Consider the following 17,704-nt stretch of genomic DNA (forward strand, 5'->3'; position numbering starts at 1 on the left):
TGTAACAAACTACCAACCCACCACATTTCTGTTCAGCAAAAAGGAATAAGTTAATTTTATACCCTACTTAGCTGTAAAGTATTACAAAAGTTGTCTGGTTTGGTTGTGCTAGTTCAGGCTGTGAAGAAGTCCTTCCTGTCAGCAGTACAATGCATACTCGTGTTTCTGACAGTCTGTCACTTTACCAGCAACCACACAGCGAACTGAACAGATCTGAAGAGAGTCTGTTCTTTAGCAGTGCTGCTTGTGGAGGAGTGCAACAAAGATAAGTGAGCTGCTGTGAACACTGTGACAGACAGAACTGGATCAGAGGTGAATGAGCTGTGGGAGCTTCTTGTGATTCTGGCAATAAAAAACACTGAGCCCAGAGAAATGATATATAGACTATATATTCTCAGAGTAACCGCACACCAGCACTGCTGTCCACATGTTCCCGAGTGATTAGTAAACTTGTGACTTTACTGCTCTGACGGCGCAGCTGGCTCAAATCCCCTGATTGGGAAAGTTGCAGATGTGCGATCATCTTCGACCCTCTGGTGTTTCCGTTTGTGGCCTTGCACTGTGAGACCACATTGTAAGACTCTTGGCAAAAGCACATTCAGCAACCTTGAGGAAGCCAGTAGACTGTTTGTGTCTCTGTGTATCTGTGTGCCGTGCCCCCCCTCGCTCTCTCAGACCTCTCCTGAGGGTTTGTAAGGAAAAATAAATATTTTTAGACATTACAGTCCAGAGCTGCTGTCACTTTTTTTTTTCCTTTTTTCATAAACACCAACCATGGGAAACACATATTCACCTCCCCTTTTCTCACTGCTCACTCAGTTGCCTTGCCTATGGCTTCCTACTGCCACCCATCAAAAAAAAGCTGCCCCCAGGGTGCAGGTCGCCATAGTAACTACCTTCACCAGAGCAACCCCTCAAAGGGTCCGTCTGAGCTACATGTTGAAGCCCCTGCGTTTCCATCCTAACCTGAGAGTTTGTGTGTTAGAAGTCCTCCAGAGTAAAGAAGGCGGACGAAATACAGCACACATGTCCGACAGCTGACAGGCCGCTTGAGAAGGTGCATGAGGAGCTGCTTCAAATCCAGCCTCTTTCATTCGTGAGATTGGGTGACAGAAAGTTTACGTGCTAAGCCTTGACAGTTTATTGGACGAGCTGTGCCCCGCAGTAACAGCTGGACCGCAAAGGAGCTTTTTTACCTCAGCCCGTCCACAAACTCATCTTGACTCTTAAAAACGATGCACAAGAAGCAGTTCGTGGCACAAAAATGCAGAAACGGCACTGCACAAACATTTATTTTTTCAAACTGAACAAATTTCTGTCCCCCTCCTCGGGACCATATGGCCTCCTCCTCCTCCTCTCAATCTCTGCCGCAGCAGAGTCAAAGATCAAATCTCATATCCCTGATCACAGGGGACCCTCTTTTAATCCATGCAATCTGTTGTTCGGTTTCCATGCAGCCGAGGTGCAGCGTGTATCGTGGCGGCTACGCTGTGCTTATTGTGTGCTTGTCGACCCGCTGTTGTCTCACAGAGCAGAAGGGCTATTAATAGCTTCACGCTCCCCAGTAGTTTAAATTCATCCAGCTCGGCTCAGAGTTGTAAATTGGAGCTGCACCACACACTCAAGGCTTTCTTTCGCAGTGTCAAGGGAACAGAGGGAAGCTAAGCTGTCATTAACAGTTCTTTTTTTTCCCTTTTTTTTCTTTAAACTCGAGGGAGGACAGGAAGCAGCTGCCAGTTTCACTTCCACCTCACTTCCTGTCTCATTTGTCACTGCAAAACGAACACTGCGTCTCTGTGATGCTGCAGTTTGTAGCTTGTCTGTCAGAGATCTTACCTGAAATTGGTGGCACAGGATGATGATGATGATAAAAATTATATATTCATTTAAAACGTGTTTACAAATGATGATTAATAAAAATAGAGTCATCTGGGGGGGGGTTTCTTTCTGTTTTTTGTTTGCAGGTTGCACGTTTCAGTTTTTAGTTGGCATTTATTTAATAAAACGTGTGTACCTTGCAGCCATCCATGAGTTTCCAGAGGACATCTTCACCAAGGAGCAGAGGAAGAATGGGGCTGTGTGTCTCCATGCACTCTGTGTGAGTATTTCTTGCAATGCGGCCTCAAATCTGCACATTTTTCCTCTCCATTTATAACCCTGAGTCATAATGCTGACACCTGACATCAATACAGAATAAACGCACACAACAGGACGACATATATAGCTGGTTTATGTTATGTAAAGGCAAGGTGTGTATGGGTCTCTCTCTTCCAGGCCATCTACATGTTCTACGCTCTGGCAATTGTCTGTGATGACTACTTTGTTCCTTCCCTTGAGAAAATATCTGAGGTGAGGAAAACCAGCCCCAGCTGGCCTTCAGATATAAATTTATTATTTTAAAATATTATTATCGGACTATTCAAACTGTTTTTTAATTTAATTTTCCAGAACCTTCAGCTCAGTGAAGATGTAGCCGGGGCCACATTTATGGCTGCTGGAAGCTCAGCTCCAGAGCTTTTCACCTCTCTCATTGGTTAGTAGCTCAGCCAGTCTTAACCAAGTAACAGCTCTTTCCATTCAGAGAGAGCATGTCAGCACTTGTTTTCACTGCTTGTCATCAGATTAAATGAGAAAAAGTGATGTTTGTCAGCAGACACTGCCAAAACCTGGTGAAGTGGAGCATGGGTAAAAGAATTGCTTAACTTTCAAAATAAAGCAAAGCCTTTGGGAGAGGATTGGCTCTCGTCAATGCTCTCGTGGTTTCAAAGGTCCTGATCTAAGTAGGTACCGGACATATCCAGGAGATGTCAGCAGAGTGCAGTTTAAAGCAGCACAATGATTTTTCTTAGTAGATCATATTTTAGCTCGTCGATTCTCATCTGGGGTTTACGAGCATAAACAGCCCCTAAAAACAGAATGACAGACGGATTTTATCTGACGTCAGACAAATCCTCTGCACTTTTTCAGGTGTCTTCATCACTAAAGGAGACGTTGGCGTCGGCACAATCGTGGGCTCAGCTGTCTTCAACATCCTGGTCATAATTGGTTTGAGTGGAATCTTTGCAGGCCAGGTAGATTAAACTAGTGACTCTTACTCACATCTTACAGCCAGATGTTTGTCACATGTGGTGTAACTTTTCTTTTTCCTGCTTGTTTAAAGGGAAACTGTTATGCTTTTAGATATTGCTACAGTGGTGATGTGTTTGTTAAACATTATTAAAGTTTCAAATGAGTTCAGTTTATGTGTAAGTAATCCCCGACTTCAGACTGCCTTAAAGGTTCGGTCTTCCACAGTTTTTTCCACTCCACTGCCAAACAGAGGGGTTTAGTCTGAGCGTGGTCATCTCAGGACAAAGCAACTTATCAAACTGGCATAAAGAACCTTCATTTAATCTGGCTTTGAAATGGAAAATTGGCAAATGTTATTAATAAAATTTAGTAGAAGACATTGCAATAGATGAAACCTGTTCACACGCAGCTCTGAATAATGAATAATAAAATATTGTAACACTGGTATCTGTTCTCCACAGACGGTGGTTCTGACATGGTGGTCTCTCTTTAGAGATTCCTCCTACTACATCCTGTCAGTACTGACTCTCATCATGGTGAGATACACATTCAAACAATAAAGAGTAGTTCCTCTGGGCTCCGTGTCATCCTTTTTGCTTTTAAACCGTCTTTTCTTTCTCCTTAGGTCATCTATGATGCCACAGTCGTCTGGTGAGTCCACACAGCTTTTTCATTTTTAAAGGTTGTTTTAAGAAATGCTCAACTCCCTGTTTTTGTGTGTGAGCCAGTACTTTACACTGTTTTCACTGCTTGTACAAATGAGCTCAGTTTGACCTTTGAGACTCGGCGTGTTTAAAAAGTCTGTCAGGAATATGATTAAATGGGTTGGATTGCAACAGGAGCCGACGTTCCTGTTGACATGATTTTATTCCTCGTTTGTGGTTTACTGATGACGAGAATTGTAAATGTCACAAAAAATTAATTTAAAGCGCATTCTTTCATGCTCTGATTGATGTCACAACCTCTTCCTCAAGTGATTTTTATTATTTTTTATTAGTAGTAATGGCAGCGTTCTAGCTGTGATAACGGACCGTGGTAAATCTAATACGTTTCTGATTTATTCTTGAAAAATGATAACATCTGAACAAATATTTCTAATCAGAGGCAGGAAAGGAAAATGTTACTAAATTAATTGGGATTGATTTCTTTTGGAGGTTTATGCCATCAGTGGCACTCATTTCAGTCATTTGCAGCTTATTTGTAAGATGGATTTGAGACTGGTTGTTAGATTGATTTCTTTTGTGTAACTCTTCCTTTACAGCTGTTTTTTCCGCTCTGGATGCCTTCTTCACTTCTCTTCCCGAGACCTTTAGAGTAAAAGAGCTTTCCATTGTTCGCCGTGTTGGGATTTTATTGAAAGGGTAGATTTATTCAAGGATCTAATGTCCACTGTGGCGCTGAATTCCTTCGTGATATATAGCAGGCTGTTTATTGAGTCCGAGGCAATCTTGGTGTATTTCACCTCAACGCTGTTTGCAGCGGCGTCTTTTACTGTCAGTCCTGTTTGTTGGTACGGATTGTATTTGAACTTGTTCGCTGGCATCCTGGTGCTCAAAGTAGTTCAGAAAGGACAGACCAGACTGCAGCACACTGAACTTATTGTCCTCACTGTGTCCGTTTCACTGTTGTCAGTCATAGCTTTATTTATTCGCAAATCTGGGAAAGTAGAAGTAACTTTATCAAATATAAAATAATTTACTGGTATCCTTCTGGATTAAACAAACTGGGTTTAATTAAGGATGCTATATGCTGCAAATATAAGACAAAAAGAGGCACTTATGTGCATGCATGCGAGTGTGCTAAAGTTTTTCTGTTTTGGAGAGATCTTTATGATTGTATGGGCCAATGGTTGAAGTGTGATTTGCCTAGATCACCAACACTGTGTCTCCTTGGAGACAGTGGTGTCATGCCATAGCTGAATAAGTATGCAGCGGGCCTATTGAGGGTCGGGTCAGGGATTCGTGCCTGACTAATTCTCAGGTTTTGGAAAGAATCTCAAACTGTGACAGTGAAAATGTGGCAGTGATGTTGGGAAAGCTTAACTGTAAAAAATAGAGATGGCCAAGGAGCAATGGGAGAGTTTCAGTGAATTCATATTCAAAGGGAAAGAGAAAACATGCATAACCTGAAGTGAACTGGACAGTGTGACGTTTGGCAGCTTATTTTACAAATTGCCTTGTATGACTCACTCTGTGTCAGTGTTTCTGAACTGCCTTGTTTTGTGTTGATGTTTTTATATATAATTCAACTAAATTTATATCCGTATATAAAAAATTATTCACAAAACACTTCACTTCTCTTTGACCTTAATGGGAGAAAGCCATGGGGTCAAGGAAAGATATGAAGGGGAATTCATAAGGACTTAGCAAAAGAGAAATGCAGTGTTAGGGTGACTAACGGCAGGCTTTTTAAATGCATTTTTTAAAGGATTTATATTCAAATTTTTATATACAAAGTGAAATGCAGTGCTTATAAAATTGAGATTAGTTGCTCGTCTTCTCTACTCATATGTTCTTGTACTTTATTTTGTATGCATTTTTTTTAACCAAGTTACGATCTTCTCCACCTTCATGTTGTAATGTTCAAAGCTCATGTGTGGGTTTAAGAACCTGTTGAAGGTTCAGATTGAAAACATTTTTATTAGTTTCAAGAAAGTTGATTCACTTTATCCAGATTTAATGTTTTCAGTGGGAGAAACTTTTCATCGCTCAACTAAGAAGCAGAAGCTGCAGTCAGGTGAACAGAATTAACTTTATCAGGGTTTCTTTCCCTGGATTAGTGAGCATGCATTGAGACATATCAGCAGAGTACGGCAATGAAACGGAAAATGGAAAATAGGTTGGATGTTTGTTTGCACACTCCATCACTTTGGATTGCAATTTAATAAATGATGCCCAAGTGTCTCCTCTGCTAAAGGAGGCATTACAGGAAGCGCTGAAGTACCCCTTCTTAGTATTTAGAAGATCTGCTACTGTCATGGCCTCTGTCCAGATGCTTCTGGGATACCTCACTGAGTTTGGAATCTCTCTGAGCAAAACTGACTACTCGACCACAAACTATAAGAGACTATAAGAAGTTGGTTTAGAGCGCTCCTATGTTACTGAGTCCAAATGACAGTCTGTAGGTAAAATCTGAATGATAATGGACTTTTAAAGCCGTGTTTTTGGTGGTTTCTGGTAATTCAGAGGTTCAGAAGACAAAGGTGACTTTCATCATGGGCATCTGATCAAAGTGTTGGAAATGAATAAAACCTGAATTTACAGTTAAACACTTTAATTTTCAAAATTCTCATAAATAAATAAATAAATAAATGAATAACTAAATTTATAAATAAGTAAAAAAAATATAGTTATAAATATTCAAACAAAAGGGGGAAACATAAAAGATAAATGTGTCCCACATTTCTATCTTTAAAAAAAGATTTAATAAATAAATAATTTCTTTTGTAAGCTACCAAAGACTGAACTGCTACACTGTGACAGAGTGAAACTGTGAATAAAAGGTGACCAAAGAAGAACTCAAACCAATCAGTGAAGAGGAGGAAGTGTGGTCATGAGAGCTGGATAGATTTAAAGTTAAATAAACAGCAGTTTCTGTTTAATCAAATTATCCTAATTAAACAAAGCGATCCAGGGTCAAGAGACTTTTCACGCTGAGGAAAAAAAAAATCAGGGTAATGCACACTTCTTATTAGGAATTATGGAGAGTTTGAGGTCATTACTGTCATTAGTTTTCTAAAAAAAAATAATAATAAGAAGAAGAACTTGGGGATGGGGATGAAAGTAGGAGTGATTATAGATGCTTTCATTGTATTTAGCAGGGATATTTAAATTCCATTATAAAAAATGGCTCAACTGCTTGAATTTGGTCCTCGGTTTTTAATATCACTTAATATCTAAGACTGTGGGTCTGATAATATGGACTCCCTGGAGTGTAGTTAACATAGAAAGTTTGAAATCTGTATGTGGCATCTCTGGCAGCAGTTTTTGAGGTCTGTAGAAACCACAGAGTTTTATTACAGCTTGAGATTTTTTTTAAAGAGTTTAAAACAAGTGAAGGATTTTAGGGATATTAAAGCTTGAATAAAACACACTCAACATTTTCATCTGAAAATAGTGTGATAGTCCTCCTCAGGCAAGAAATCTCTCTTTTTCAAAGTTTCCATCAGTATTATATTAAGTATTTGTAAAGGTGTTTTCTCCATCATTTTCCCAATATGAATTTTTTTAAAAATTGTCATGTTACTGTTCACATTTGGAATACAGATTGAATAACCCCCCAGAAAAATGCAGTGTACAGCATTAGCTAAATCTTAGCTTTAGGTCCTCTACTAATTGGAAGGCTGATGGTTCAATCCCTGGCTGCTCCAGTCTTTGGGCAGGATGCTGAACCCCAAGTTGTTCCGAATGCATTCATCGGAGTGTGATAGTTGGGCAGAAGGCACATGGGTGTTGTAGGTGAATGAGGAATGTTGTATAAAGCACTTTGACTGCTCGAGTAGAAAAGCGCTCTATAAGAACCATTTGGCCATTCCTCTGGAATTTTGATCGTATTTCTATATATTCACATTCACATGCCTGCCTTCACACTGATTTTGTGAAGTTCTACGCGGCAGACTTACATAAACGTTCTGCTCACTGTGCAGGTGGGAGTCCTTACTGCTAATGACGATGTATGGAATCTACATTATCATCATGAAGTAAGTTTCCTGAAGACAAAACCTCCTCATCAGTCAGTAAAGCTCCATGTGTGTGAGTTGTAAGAATACTTGGATGGTGTAAGATGGTGGTTTGCTCTGTCACAGGTTCAACTCCCAGATTTTTGTGTTTGTGACACGTCGGTTGAGGAGCATCAGGCCGTGCTGCCTCCGATCAGAAGAACGGCGAGACAACAAGTTGGGAGAAGACACCTCGGCGTGCAACACATCTATGGTGCTTCTCAACAAAGGTTTGTTTTTGTTCTTTTAAAAATGATTTATGTGTCGAGTGTAGTAGTTTTATATGTTGTGCGTTTCATTGCCAACATCTCATACACAGGCCAAGCCCATGGTCAGGAGGCTTCTCCAGTCGTCATGGTAGATGAGCTTCTCATCCTCAACCCTCACAAACTGTCCTTCTCAGAGGCCGGCCTGCGGATTATGATCACCCCCCACTTCTCACCCCGCACCAGGCTCTCCATGGCTGGACGCATGCTCATCAGTGAGGTATTTAATGCTCACATACTGTGACAGACTCACCCACAAGAAAAAAAAATTCTAAAAAATCTTTTTTTTTGACCGCAGAGACAGAGACTGCTCCGTATTTCAAAAAATCAACGGGACGTTGACGCCGGACTCGTGTCAAGAGGGGGGTCCACCAGCAACAGTCTGAAGAGGACAGCTTCCTGCAGTCTGGAGAACGGAGGCGGGAGACCCGGGATGGTCGACACAGAGTCAGGAGACAAGCCAGGGGCCGAGGTGTGCCAGCAAGAAGAAGAAGATGAAGACGAAGATGGGATTTTCAGTCCAGTGCGCATTCCAGGTGAGGAATGTATATTTTAGACTGTATAATCAAAACAGATATAAGATATAAGATGAGCTAGATAGGGGTAGGACTTCATAAACATTTGCTTCCTCCTCCTTTTCAAAAAGCAATTGTTCAATTCTGTTAACACCAAATCACGACAACAGTTGCCTCACTTTATATTGTAAGCTAAAGACCCTACAATAATAACACAGTATTATTAGTAACATAGTAACAATGATGATGATAATAATAATAATGATGATAACTAATAATTAAATGCAGAGTGGTGTATAATCACATAGTGAGTGAAAAAGAAATGCACAGTGCGTCATGGGAAGCCCCCAGCAGCCTAGGCCTACAGCAGCATAACTAAGCATAACCCTTAACTATATGCTTCAGCAATAAAAAAGAGAGTTTTCCATGTGAATATGATGGCTCTTGCTGATTTTGTGTTCATTTTTTAATGTGTAATAAAACGTGTTGCTTCTAAGTTCGGTATAAAGATTTGATTGATTAGCTGATTGACGATTATGCTGTAATGCTCATTTCTTACTCCATACTCTTTTGCTCTACTAGAGAAGCGTTGCACGATTCAAGGTTAAAAATAATCCTTATTCATCTCTGTGCAGCCCCTGAGTTTATCCACTTACCTCCTGCCTGTTTAAGGCCACCCTGCTTCTAAATCAACTTTCTTCTGATTGGCTGCCCCTTAAAAACAGAAGGTTTAAACGCCAGATGGGGTGGACAGAGAGCTGTGCGCCTTAGATAATCATATTAAGGATATCATGAAGCCCCAAGAGTAATCACAGGGATTACTTGTGCTTTCGTTGGCCTCTGAACAGCCTTCAATAAATATAGCTGGAATTTGTCAGTTTATTGTTGCCTTAAACTGATCTTACTCCTCTATCATGTTAACCCCTTGATTGCTGATACAGTCCAAACACTGTCTCATCACAGATGGCTGGTGTGCGCGGGTAAAGTGGGTGATCACATGGCCTCTGGGCCTCTTGCTCTACTGCACTGTGCCTAACTGCATTCTGCCACGCTGGCACCGCTGGTTCATGGTCACCTTTGTGGCCTCTACTTTATGGATCGCTGTCTTCTCCTACCTCATGGTGTGGATGGTAAGAGTTGGTCTTCTGTCTACAGTATCTCTTGTATTCTCAGACACCTGCTGAAACTGATGTGATGTACATCTGCATGTTGGTTTGTAAATTAAAACAAAAACAAAAAACTAAACCAGTTTGAAGGCTTTATAGGCCAGTAAGATAACTTTATCCTGATATTTTCTATATGTTTCTATCAGGTCACCATCATCAGCTTCACACTAGACATCCCAGACTACATCATGGGCATAACCTTCCTGGCAGCAGGGACAAGCGTGCCTGACTGCATGGCGAGTCTGATTGTAGCTCGACAAGGTAAATGTGTCCAGCGTGATGTCTCTCTCTTTCATTTTTATGTCTCTTTGTGAGGCAAGTACTTAAGCATTTCTCTGTCACGTTTCCTGTCTTTACTCAGGCATGGGGGACATGGCAGTGTCCAACTCCGTAGGCAGCAATATCTTTGACATCCTGCTGGGTTTGGGTTTCCCCTGGGCTTTGCGTACACTTGTGGTGGAACACGGATCAACAGTAATGCTTACATTCATCTTTATATAACACCTATTCAAACTTCTTTCTTTCCCGGGTTACTAATTTTTCTGTGCAAGTTATCAGAGCGGAGGTTTGCAGCTTCTCACTTCTGCTTGATGGTCATAAAACTGATGTTTTTCTTTCCCACAGATATCCATAAATAATAAAGGACTTGTATATTCTGTCATCCTGCTGCTGGCGTCTGTGTTTCTGACAGTAAGTAAATGCTAAATACCAAAGGTTGCACAGATATATGGGTGTTGATGTTCAGAAAGGTGTAACCAGTATAAAGTGTACAGCAGAGAGCTCTGCCAAATTTGGGTTTTTAAAAAAATCCCACCCAGTACATTTCTATATCAAACAGATTTAAAGTCATATGAATCAATAATGCTATTAGATCATTCAGCCAGCTTTGGGGCTCTTTGAGTGTTTTGGTTTGCAACATAGCTGCAAAGTTAATATACACTCACCAGTGTGTGTTTGTTAGGCTACAAAATAACTCTGTTAAATCAGCCGTGCATTGGGTGCTCAGCACCAGTTGCCACACTAACAAAGTTGGCAAACATGTGGAGCAGCTTGCAGCTAATGAACCAGATGTTTCCCTCGGGATGTGGTGGAGAGCAAAGCTTGCAACATGTTGCACTGCCCCCTTGGGGTTAAAACGTATATAAATAGAAAGCTGTCCAGTTATGTATTTTTTACTAAACAAAAACTAAACTAAAAAGGTAGATACATTAAAGCCAGTTTTATTTAAAATAAATAGACTCTAGGTGATTCTGTCCCTGATCAGCATGTCTGCATGCTCTGCGTCTGCTTGCAGGTGCTGAGTGTTCATCTGAACCGCTGGAGACTGGACCGTCGGCTGGGTCTGGGTCTCTTGTTTCTCTATGCCATCTTCCTGCTCTGCTCTATCTTCTTTGGGCAGATGTGAGGCTTACAGGTCAAAGGCCAACCCAACTCAGACACCATGCTGAATATCTACCTTTCTACCACACGTCCTCTTTCCTGAAGCCAAAAGAAAGTGACGGCATTGATGTGTTCCTCTTATTGATTCCTCTGCACCTCAGTGGGACTTTTTAGGGTGATACTGTACACATGCAACTACACAAAAAGTTGTAGCTTTTTTTTTTTGTCCTTCTCGTACAGTGGAGTGCTTAAAAGCAGTCTTTAGGTATTAAATTGGGTGATCTAGCAGAAAATGTAGGAATGTGGCAGATGGAGGCAGCAGATCTGTTGGGCCTTTGGTAATATTAAAAAAACACGCAGAAGTTCCATCCATCCATCCATCCTCATCCGCTTTATCCGAAGTCGGGTCGCGGGGGCAGCAGCCTAAGCAGAGAAGCCCAGACCTCCCTCTCCCCAGCCACCTCCTCCAGCTCATCCGGGGGAACACCAAGGCGTTCCCAGGCCAGCCGAGAGATATAATCTCTCCAGCGTCCTGGGTCTGCCCGGGGCCTCCTCCCGGTGGGACATGCCCGAACACCTCACCCAGGAGGCGCCCAGGGGGCATCCTTGTCAGATGCCCGAACCACCTCAACTGGCTCCTTTCGATGTGGAGGAGCAGCGGCTCTACTCTGAGCCCCTCCCGGATGGCCGAACTTCTCACCCTATCTCTAAGGGAGAGGCCAGCCACCCTTCGGAGGAAGCCCATTTCTGCCGCTTGTATCCGCGATCTCGTTCTTTCGGTCACTACCCACAGCTCGTGGCCATAGGTGAGGGTCGGGACGCGGAAGTTATGTAACTTAAAAAAATGTTGAAGTCCTGCTGTTGCACAGTGGTGTGGTTATTTAATGGCCAATAATTTGATGATAATTCTACAGAGAACTGAGCTGAATTTTTGTTTTTCTGTTACAGCAGCCACTCTGCTTTCCTTTCCTGCTAACGTGCTATTACAAAAGCTTTATGGTCGGTGCTTGACTGATGATTGGCTGTTCTGCTGTCAGGTGATGGATGAGGCTCATGATTAGGTCATGTGGCAGCTAAATTTGTCAGCTGTGGACTAATTTGCTAAATTGCTTTAAAAAACATTTTAAATTGGGTTGGAGATGAGGTGCACCAAAGGCCTGGGTTCTGAAGCAAGTCCACCTTAAAAGGGATGTTTTCTTATCTGGCTTCAGTTATCCTAACATCAGACAACCCAATAAATCTGACATGGTTAACTGAGAAAAGTCAGCCCAGGGTTTTTTTAAATTAGCAATGAGTGAGTTCACGTGAGAGGGACTGTGTTTGCAGATGACCAGTCATAAACATGGACAAGTGTATTGACACTGTTGCCACGTTTTACAAAGATTAAAACTGTAATATTAAAAGAAAAAAACGACCAAATCAGATAAGGTCAGACTTCATAATGCTAAATGACCTAAAGATAAAATGCTTTATGAGTATAAGCCATTTATAGCTAAATACAAGATACTCAATCACTGCTCGATCATGAAGGTAGAAAGGGTTTGGGTGTAATTAGGCTACTACTCTCCATTACTTTAAGGTGCTGGTTCTCTAAATGAAGGTTCCTCTGGGGTTTAGGACAGTTTTGGCCAAAGTCCTTCAGTTGCAAACTAGTCATTGTTACATGTCTGAGAACAACACTGGCTCATCACAGTGTAACACAAAGTCATTTAAACTTCTGGTCTATCGCTCTGTCCAGTTAGGAATCACTGCGAATACATTTCACCTGCTTTGGTGCAAATGAAAGTGACAACAAGATGATGACGCCCAAAGAGCGGCTCTCTCTCCTGACTGATTTTTCTCTAGATTCGCCTTTTGCCAACTTCCTTGTCACAGTAGTTGCAGCTGCATTCAAGGTTGTCCAGCTTCAGCAGGATGACACATTGTTTGGTGCTTTTGTAAGGAAGGAAGTGGGCTGTTGCATGAGAGAGAGCACTACAAAACTCATCAATCCTGCTGCAAGACTGCTGTCTTCTCCTTTATACGATGAGGAAGAGGAGTACTTCTACAGCACTGCAAATGACCTCCAATGGGTTACGCTTGCATGTCTCTGACCAAGCTGTCTGAAACAGGTGGCCCTGGTCTCCTTTAGCGGGACCTGTGCTCACAGACCAGCCCCATGTAGCCTGGATGGGCTTCAGGTATCATCCCATGCTACCACTACCAAAAAGGAGTCTAGCAGAAAAGCAAAACTAGAGAAAAAGCCGTCATGAGGGGTAACCATTCATCTCCACTGCACTGGTCACTTTCACCAAAGCAGATTCACAGCGGTTTATATTTATGACTCTGTGTCATACTGGGACGATTAAGCGTTCACTTGTTTTATTTTCTCAAGCAGCGTATGAAAATAATTCAATCCAGTTAGTAGGCTTAGCTGACTTGCAAATTTTACATAAGGACAATAAGTACAAAACTTGGCTATATTAATAATTATAGAACAATGAAAAGTTACTCCTGCTAAGAAGTGAACTGCCTTTGTAAAACTAAAGACTCAAGACCTTAATCCTGGATTATAGTCCAGGACTCTGAGTCATGAAATATCCGTTCATCTCTAATTTGAAAAACAAAATAACAACAACAACAACCCTAAAAGAGCAAAGTATTAATCTCTTAAGCTCTTAGTACAATTTTTTATGTCTGTATTTAGTCTGAAAATAAACTCAGAACTAAATCTGTCAAGAAAACGCAGAGACGTAAATACTTTTCTCTGAAATACAGAGGTGTATAAGTGCAACTTGTCAAAGTGGAAATGCTGACAAACTGCCATTGATCTGGAGTTTTGGTTGGCGCACTCTGAGGGCATCGCTTCAAAAACCCTCTACTCTTAATGAGACTCCTACACACACAGTGAAAGGGCTAACAACCAATCACCTCCCCCCAGCTGATCCAGTCCAGCACCAACCAAGATTTATTTGGAGATAGATGTTAGCGACCCTAAGAGCAGAAAAATCTGCCAAAATTCTCCTAGATATTTTTCAGATCGCACTGTTCTCCATTCATTTTAGAGCAATAGTAATACAGCAAATTTACGTTCTACTTTTTTCATTTGTTTATATTCTCAATGGTAATTCAACCAAGCTAATTCATGACAACATCACTACCTAGCTGACTTCACCATCGCAACAAGCACAAATGGTTTCTGCGAGGGTTCATTTTACTGACCTGCGTCTGATACTGAATCCACATATTTTCACACAGAAATTCAGTTTTTTTTTTCTGACTACAAAAATCAAAGCGGCTGAGAAAGGTGTACACAGCTTGGATGGAGGGCAAAAATGATGCATCAACAGTAAAAATCCTACTCTGTATACAGTACAGAAAAATGTCTTTATAATACGGAGTAAGATATGTTTCTTTCCCCACAATAATAGGGAGAAAACCCCAATAATCAGGTGACCCCCTCATATGAGCAAGGCGATAGTGGGAAGGAAAAACTCCCTTTCAATAGGGAGGAACCTCCAGCAGAACCAGGCTCAGGGAGGGGCGGCCATCTGCCACGACCAGTGAGGGGTAAGGGGGAGGGACACAGAACATTAAAGTCACCGTGGAAGAGAGGCAGAGATTAATAACTACAGATTAAATGCAGAGTGGTGTGTAAGCACATAGAGAATGAAAAAAGGTGAGTCGGGAATAAAGACTCGGTGCATCATGGGAAGCCCCCCCAGCAGTCTAGGTGTATTGCATCATAACTAAGGGAGGCTTCAGGGTCATGTGATCCAGCCCTAACTATATGCTTGATCAAAAAAGGACATTTTTAGGCCTAATGTTAAAAGCAAACATAAGCAGGAAAATAAAAAACAAGAAAAATGACTGCAGTTTTGAATCTTACCAACAAGAAATAACTTTTCAATCACATCACAGCCAGTTTCGCATCATATTGGCACAATTTAAGCAGATCATTTCAAGTCATTTTGTCCGTGCTGCGAAGAGATTACGAATAGAGATTTTCGAATAGCCTCGTATTTTCTGAATGTAGCTGACGTTTGTGTGAAAATATTTACATGCATTCAAATGTAGCAGCTGGCACTGAGTTACAGCAGAGCACGTCAGACGAGAAAGTGGGTGCTTTTTAGTCCTGCACTACAGGAAACCATACATGCGTCAGACTGTTTCTAATACAGCCAAAATGAAATGCACAGTTTCACAATATTTTGACAATTTTGCCTGACTATTCTAAGCACCTGTTGCTGCAGCTTACTGTAAGTAAAAAGAGTAGCAGTAGTACTACGTTTTGGGGTTTGTTTGTTTTTTTCATTTTGAGGTCTTATTACTATGAAATCTAATATATATAAAAATATCAGTGTCACAGATTTTAATGACTTTATGTGCAGGTTACTAGTAAAACGTCACGTTTAGGTACGACTATCGATGTTTGTGTTTCTTGTACGTTTTATGCGATTGTGTCACTTTGGTGGAACATTGTGCAGCAAAGCAGCCGATCGGGACAGACACGAAACAGCGCGCACACGCAGAGACGCATCTGTGTATTTATCGTGGCAAAAATCGCCTTTGAGTTAAACAATATATACTCAGATACTCACACAGTGTAATTGTTGGTTTCTGAAGGACAAACTGTCCTGTTTTAGCTTGTTGTGTGAATTCAAATCTAAATGTTCCAGCAAAGGGATCCAGGTGATTTTTTTTCTTCCTTCAAATGGCTGTACAATTATTATCTTTGTCTATTCGACAATACTTTTTACTGTTTGTAAATGTTAAATAATTTACATAGTTTTACAATAATGAATGTCCTACAGAGACTAGTTTTGTGGTGTTTTTAAATATATTTTTTAAATACATGATGTAAAGTTAATTGTGAGTTATTGTAATGGAAACGAATGCGCGTTCTGACGGTGCGTTCAGTGACCTTTTTATGGTGGTAATCTTTTGTTTCATAGCTGATTCACTGACACGGCTGGACTTCACGTAAGAGAGCAAAGAAGACGACGCTCCCATTTACAGGTTTAAATTCAGTGAGGATTTTGAAATTTGTGAGCAGAAAACAGTGAATTTCTTTTATCTGTGCCAAGTTGTTTAGTTGTTTGTGTGCAGTGGAGGCAAATGAAGCTTATTTTTAATTAACTTTAATTGACTATTAGACTTTTTACTTTGCCTTTTAACTAGTTAGGTGTGTATGATTTTGGATGATGACATTGTTTTTGTAATTATGCCTCTGTACACGACCACGTCTGCAGCCAGACATTGACTGCAAAGGATTTTCATCCAAGTATTGAAAAAAAAAATATTTAAAATGCTGTCCAAATCATTTTAATATTTATAAATACAACTGTAAAAACCCTGTTGAATCAAAGCCTAAAATCTGCATTTTAATCACATCTAGACCGTTTTCACAGCACCGCAATGGATTTTACATCAGAGGTGAAATTACAAAAAGTGTCAATTATTCAAATATTTATGGGCTTAACTGTATATTTCAGATCATAGTAACAGTCTTGCATGTTATCAAAGTCCGTTTTTAGATTGATTTGCTTTGATATTTTGTCGAATTAAGGAGCCGGTTCCAAAGATGGTGGAGTGCAGTCAAGGTTCAGAGGTCTGTTTTTGTGCAACACTCACAGTGAAAGGGAAACGTTTACTCAATGCTGAAACTTTTTGTTTAAAAAAAAAAAAGAAAAGAAATTAATCATCATAATAATTGCTGACATATTAAGCTGCTATTGCGTATTCATCGGCCAACACTGGCCTTGTTCACTTTTGTTGGCATATCAGTAAATAACATGTCATTGGCTGACATTAATGTTATAATTTTTGTGCAAACTTTCAAAGGTAGTGTGATGAAGAGCCATGATAAAGATCTTTGTTCTTTTCACACAGGAGGGACAAATATGTAACTAAAACTACAGAAACAGGTGATATTTATAAGGTCAATGATTTCCTCTAAGATTCTGATTTTGACTCTCAGTGTTGTTTGTAATGTTTTCCCAACTCAATCTTAATCCATTCTTCTTCTTCTTCTTCTTCTTATTATTATTATTATTATAGAAAAAGGTATAGATAGGCTTTCGTCTTAGAGCCACTAAAGGCAAACAGGGATGAAATGTTGGGTGAAAATTTGCCTCATAAAGTGGCCGCCCCACAGTCTGAGTATCACTATACTTAAAGTTTAATTGCCAATATGAGCACAGAATATCAGGTACCGAGTGCATTCAACTTTTTCCTATCATCTCCATCCTTCATCCATCATAATTTGTCATGTTTTGCCAGCAGTTTACTTAAAGCAGTGTGTGACACCAGTCTTTTTTCACTCCGCTGTAAGCTCCTGATACACACCTCATAATAAGCAGCGTCAGAACTGCTCGACTTGCTGCAGTACTTGTTGTGGTTTCACCGCAAAAAAGCAAAATTAAAAAAAACAAAAAACAATGTTCTGGTTATTCTGCTGTGATGTTGGAAATAGAAGATATTTTAGACTACAAATTTACTGCTATAGAGATTGTATTGGATCATAGAAGACTGTTCTTGTATCTTGAGTGCAATAAAAAAAATGTGCAATAACAACTGATTTGCTTAACATTTTTTTGTAAGAAGCAGTGA

At 40.5% G+C, this 17,704-nt stretch overlaps 1 protein-coding gene across 1 annotated transcript in view; it reads left to right on the plus strand.

Moving 5' to 3' along the window:
* LOC116336159 (sodium/potassium/calcium exchanger 3) overlaps positions 1-11,574 on the plus strand; it is a 28,157-nt gene extending 16,583 nt beyond the window's left edge. Inside the window, exons 3-17 of the mRNA XM_031759949.2 lie at positions 2,022-2,098; positions 2,275-2,349; positions 2,449-2,533; positions 2,968-3,071; positions 3,531-3,605; positions 3,695-3,720; positions 7,715-7,768; positions 7,874-8,016; positions 8,106-8,272; positions 8,351-8,588; positions 9,531-9,697; positions 9,880-9,994; positions 10,095-10,207; positions 10,358-10,423; positions 11,028-11,574. Of these exons, the coding sequence (XP_031615809.2) occupies positions 2,022-2,098; positions 2,275-2,349; positions 2,449-2,533; positions 2,968-3,071; positions 3,531-3,605; positions 3,695-3,720; positions 7,715-7,768; positions 7,874-8,016; positions 8,106-8,272; positions 8,351-8,588; positions 9,531-9,697; positions 9,880-9,994; positions 10,095-10,207; positions 10,358-10,423; positions 11,028-11,138 (1,616 nt within the window). The 3' untranslated portion in view covers positions 11,139-11,574. The remainder of the gene's footprint in view (positions 1-2,021; positions 2,099-2,274; positions 2,350-2,448; positions 2,534-2,967; positions 3,072-3,530; positions 3,606-3,694; positions 3,721-7,714; positions 7,769-7,873; positions 8,017-8,105; positions 8,273-8,350; positions 8,589-9,530; positions 9,698-9,879; positions 9,995-10,094; positions 10,208-10,357; positions 10,424-11,027) is intronic.
* Positions 11,575-17,704: the final 6,130 nt, after the last annotated feature.

Source organism: Oreochromis aureus, linkage group 10, assembly GCF_013358895.1.
Source record: "Oreochromis aureus strain Israel breed Guangdong linkage group 10, ZZ_aureus, whole genome shotgun sequence".
NCBI classification, from domain to species: Eukaryota; Metazoa; Chordata; class Actinopteri; order Cichliformes; family Cichlidae; genus Oreochromis; species Oreochromis aureus.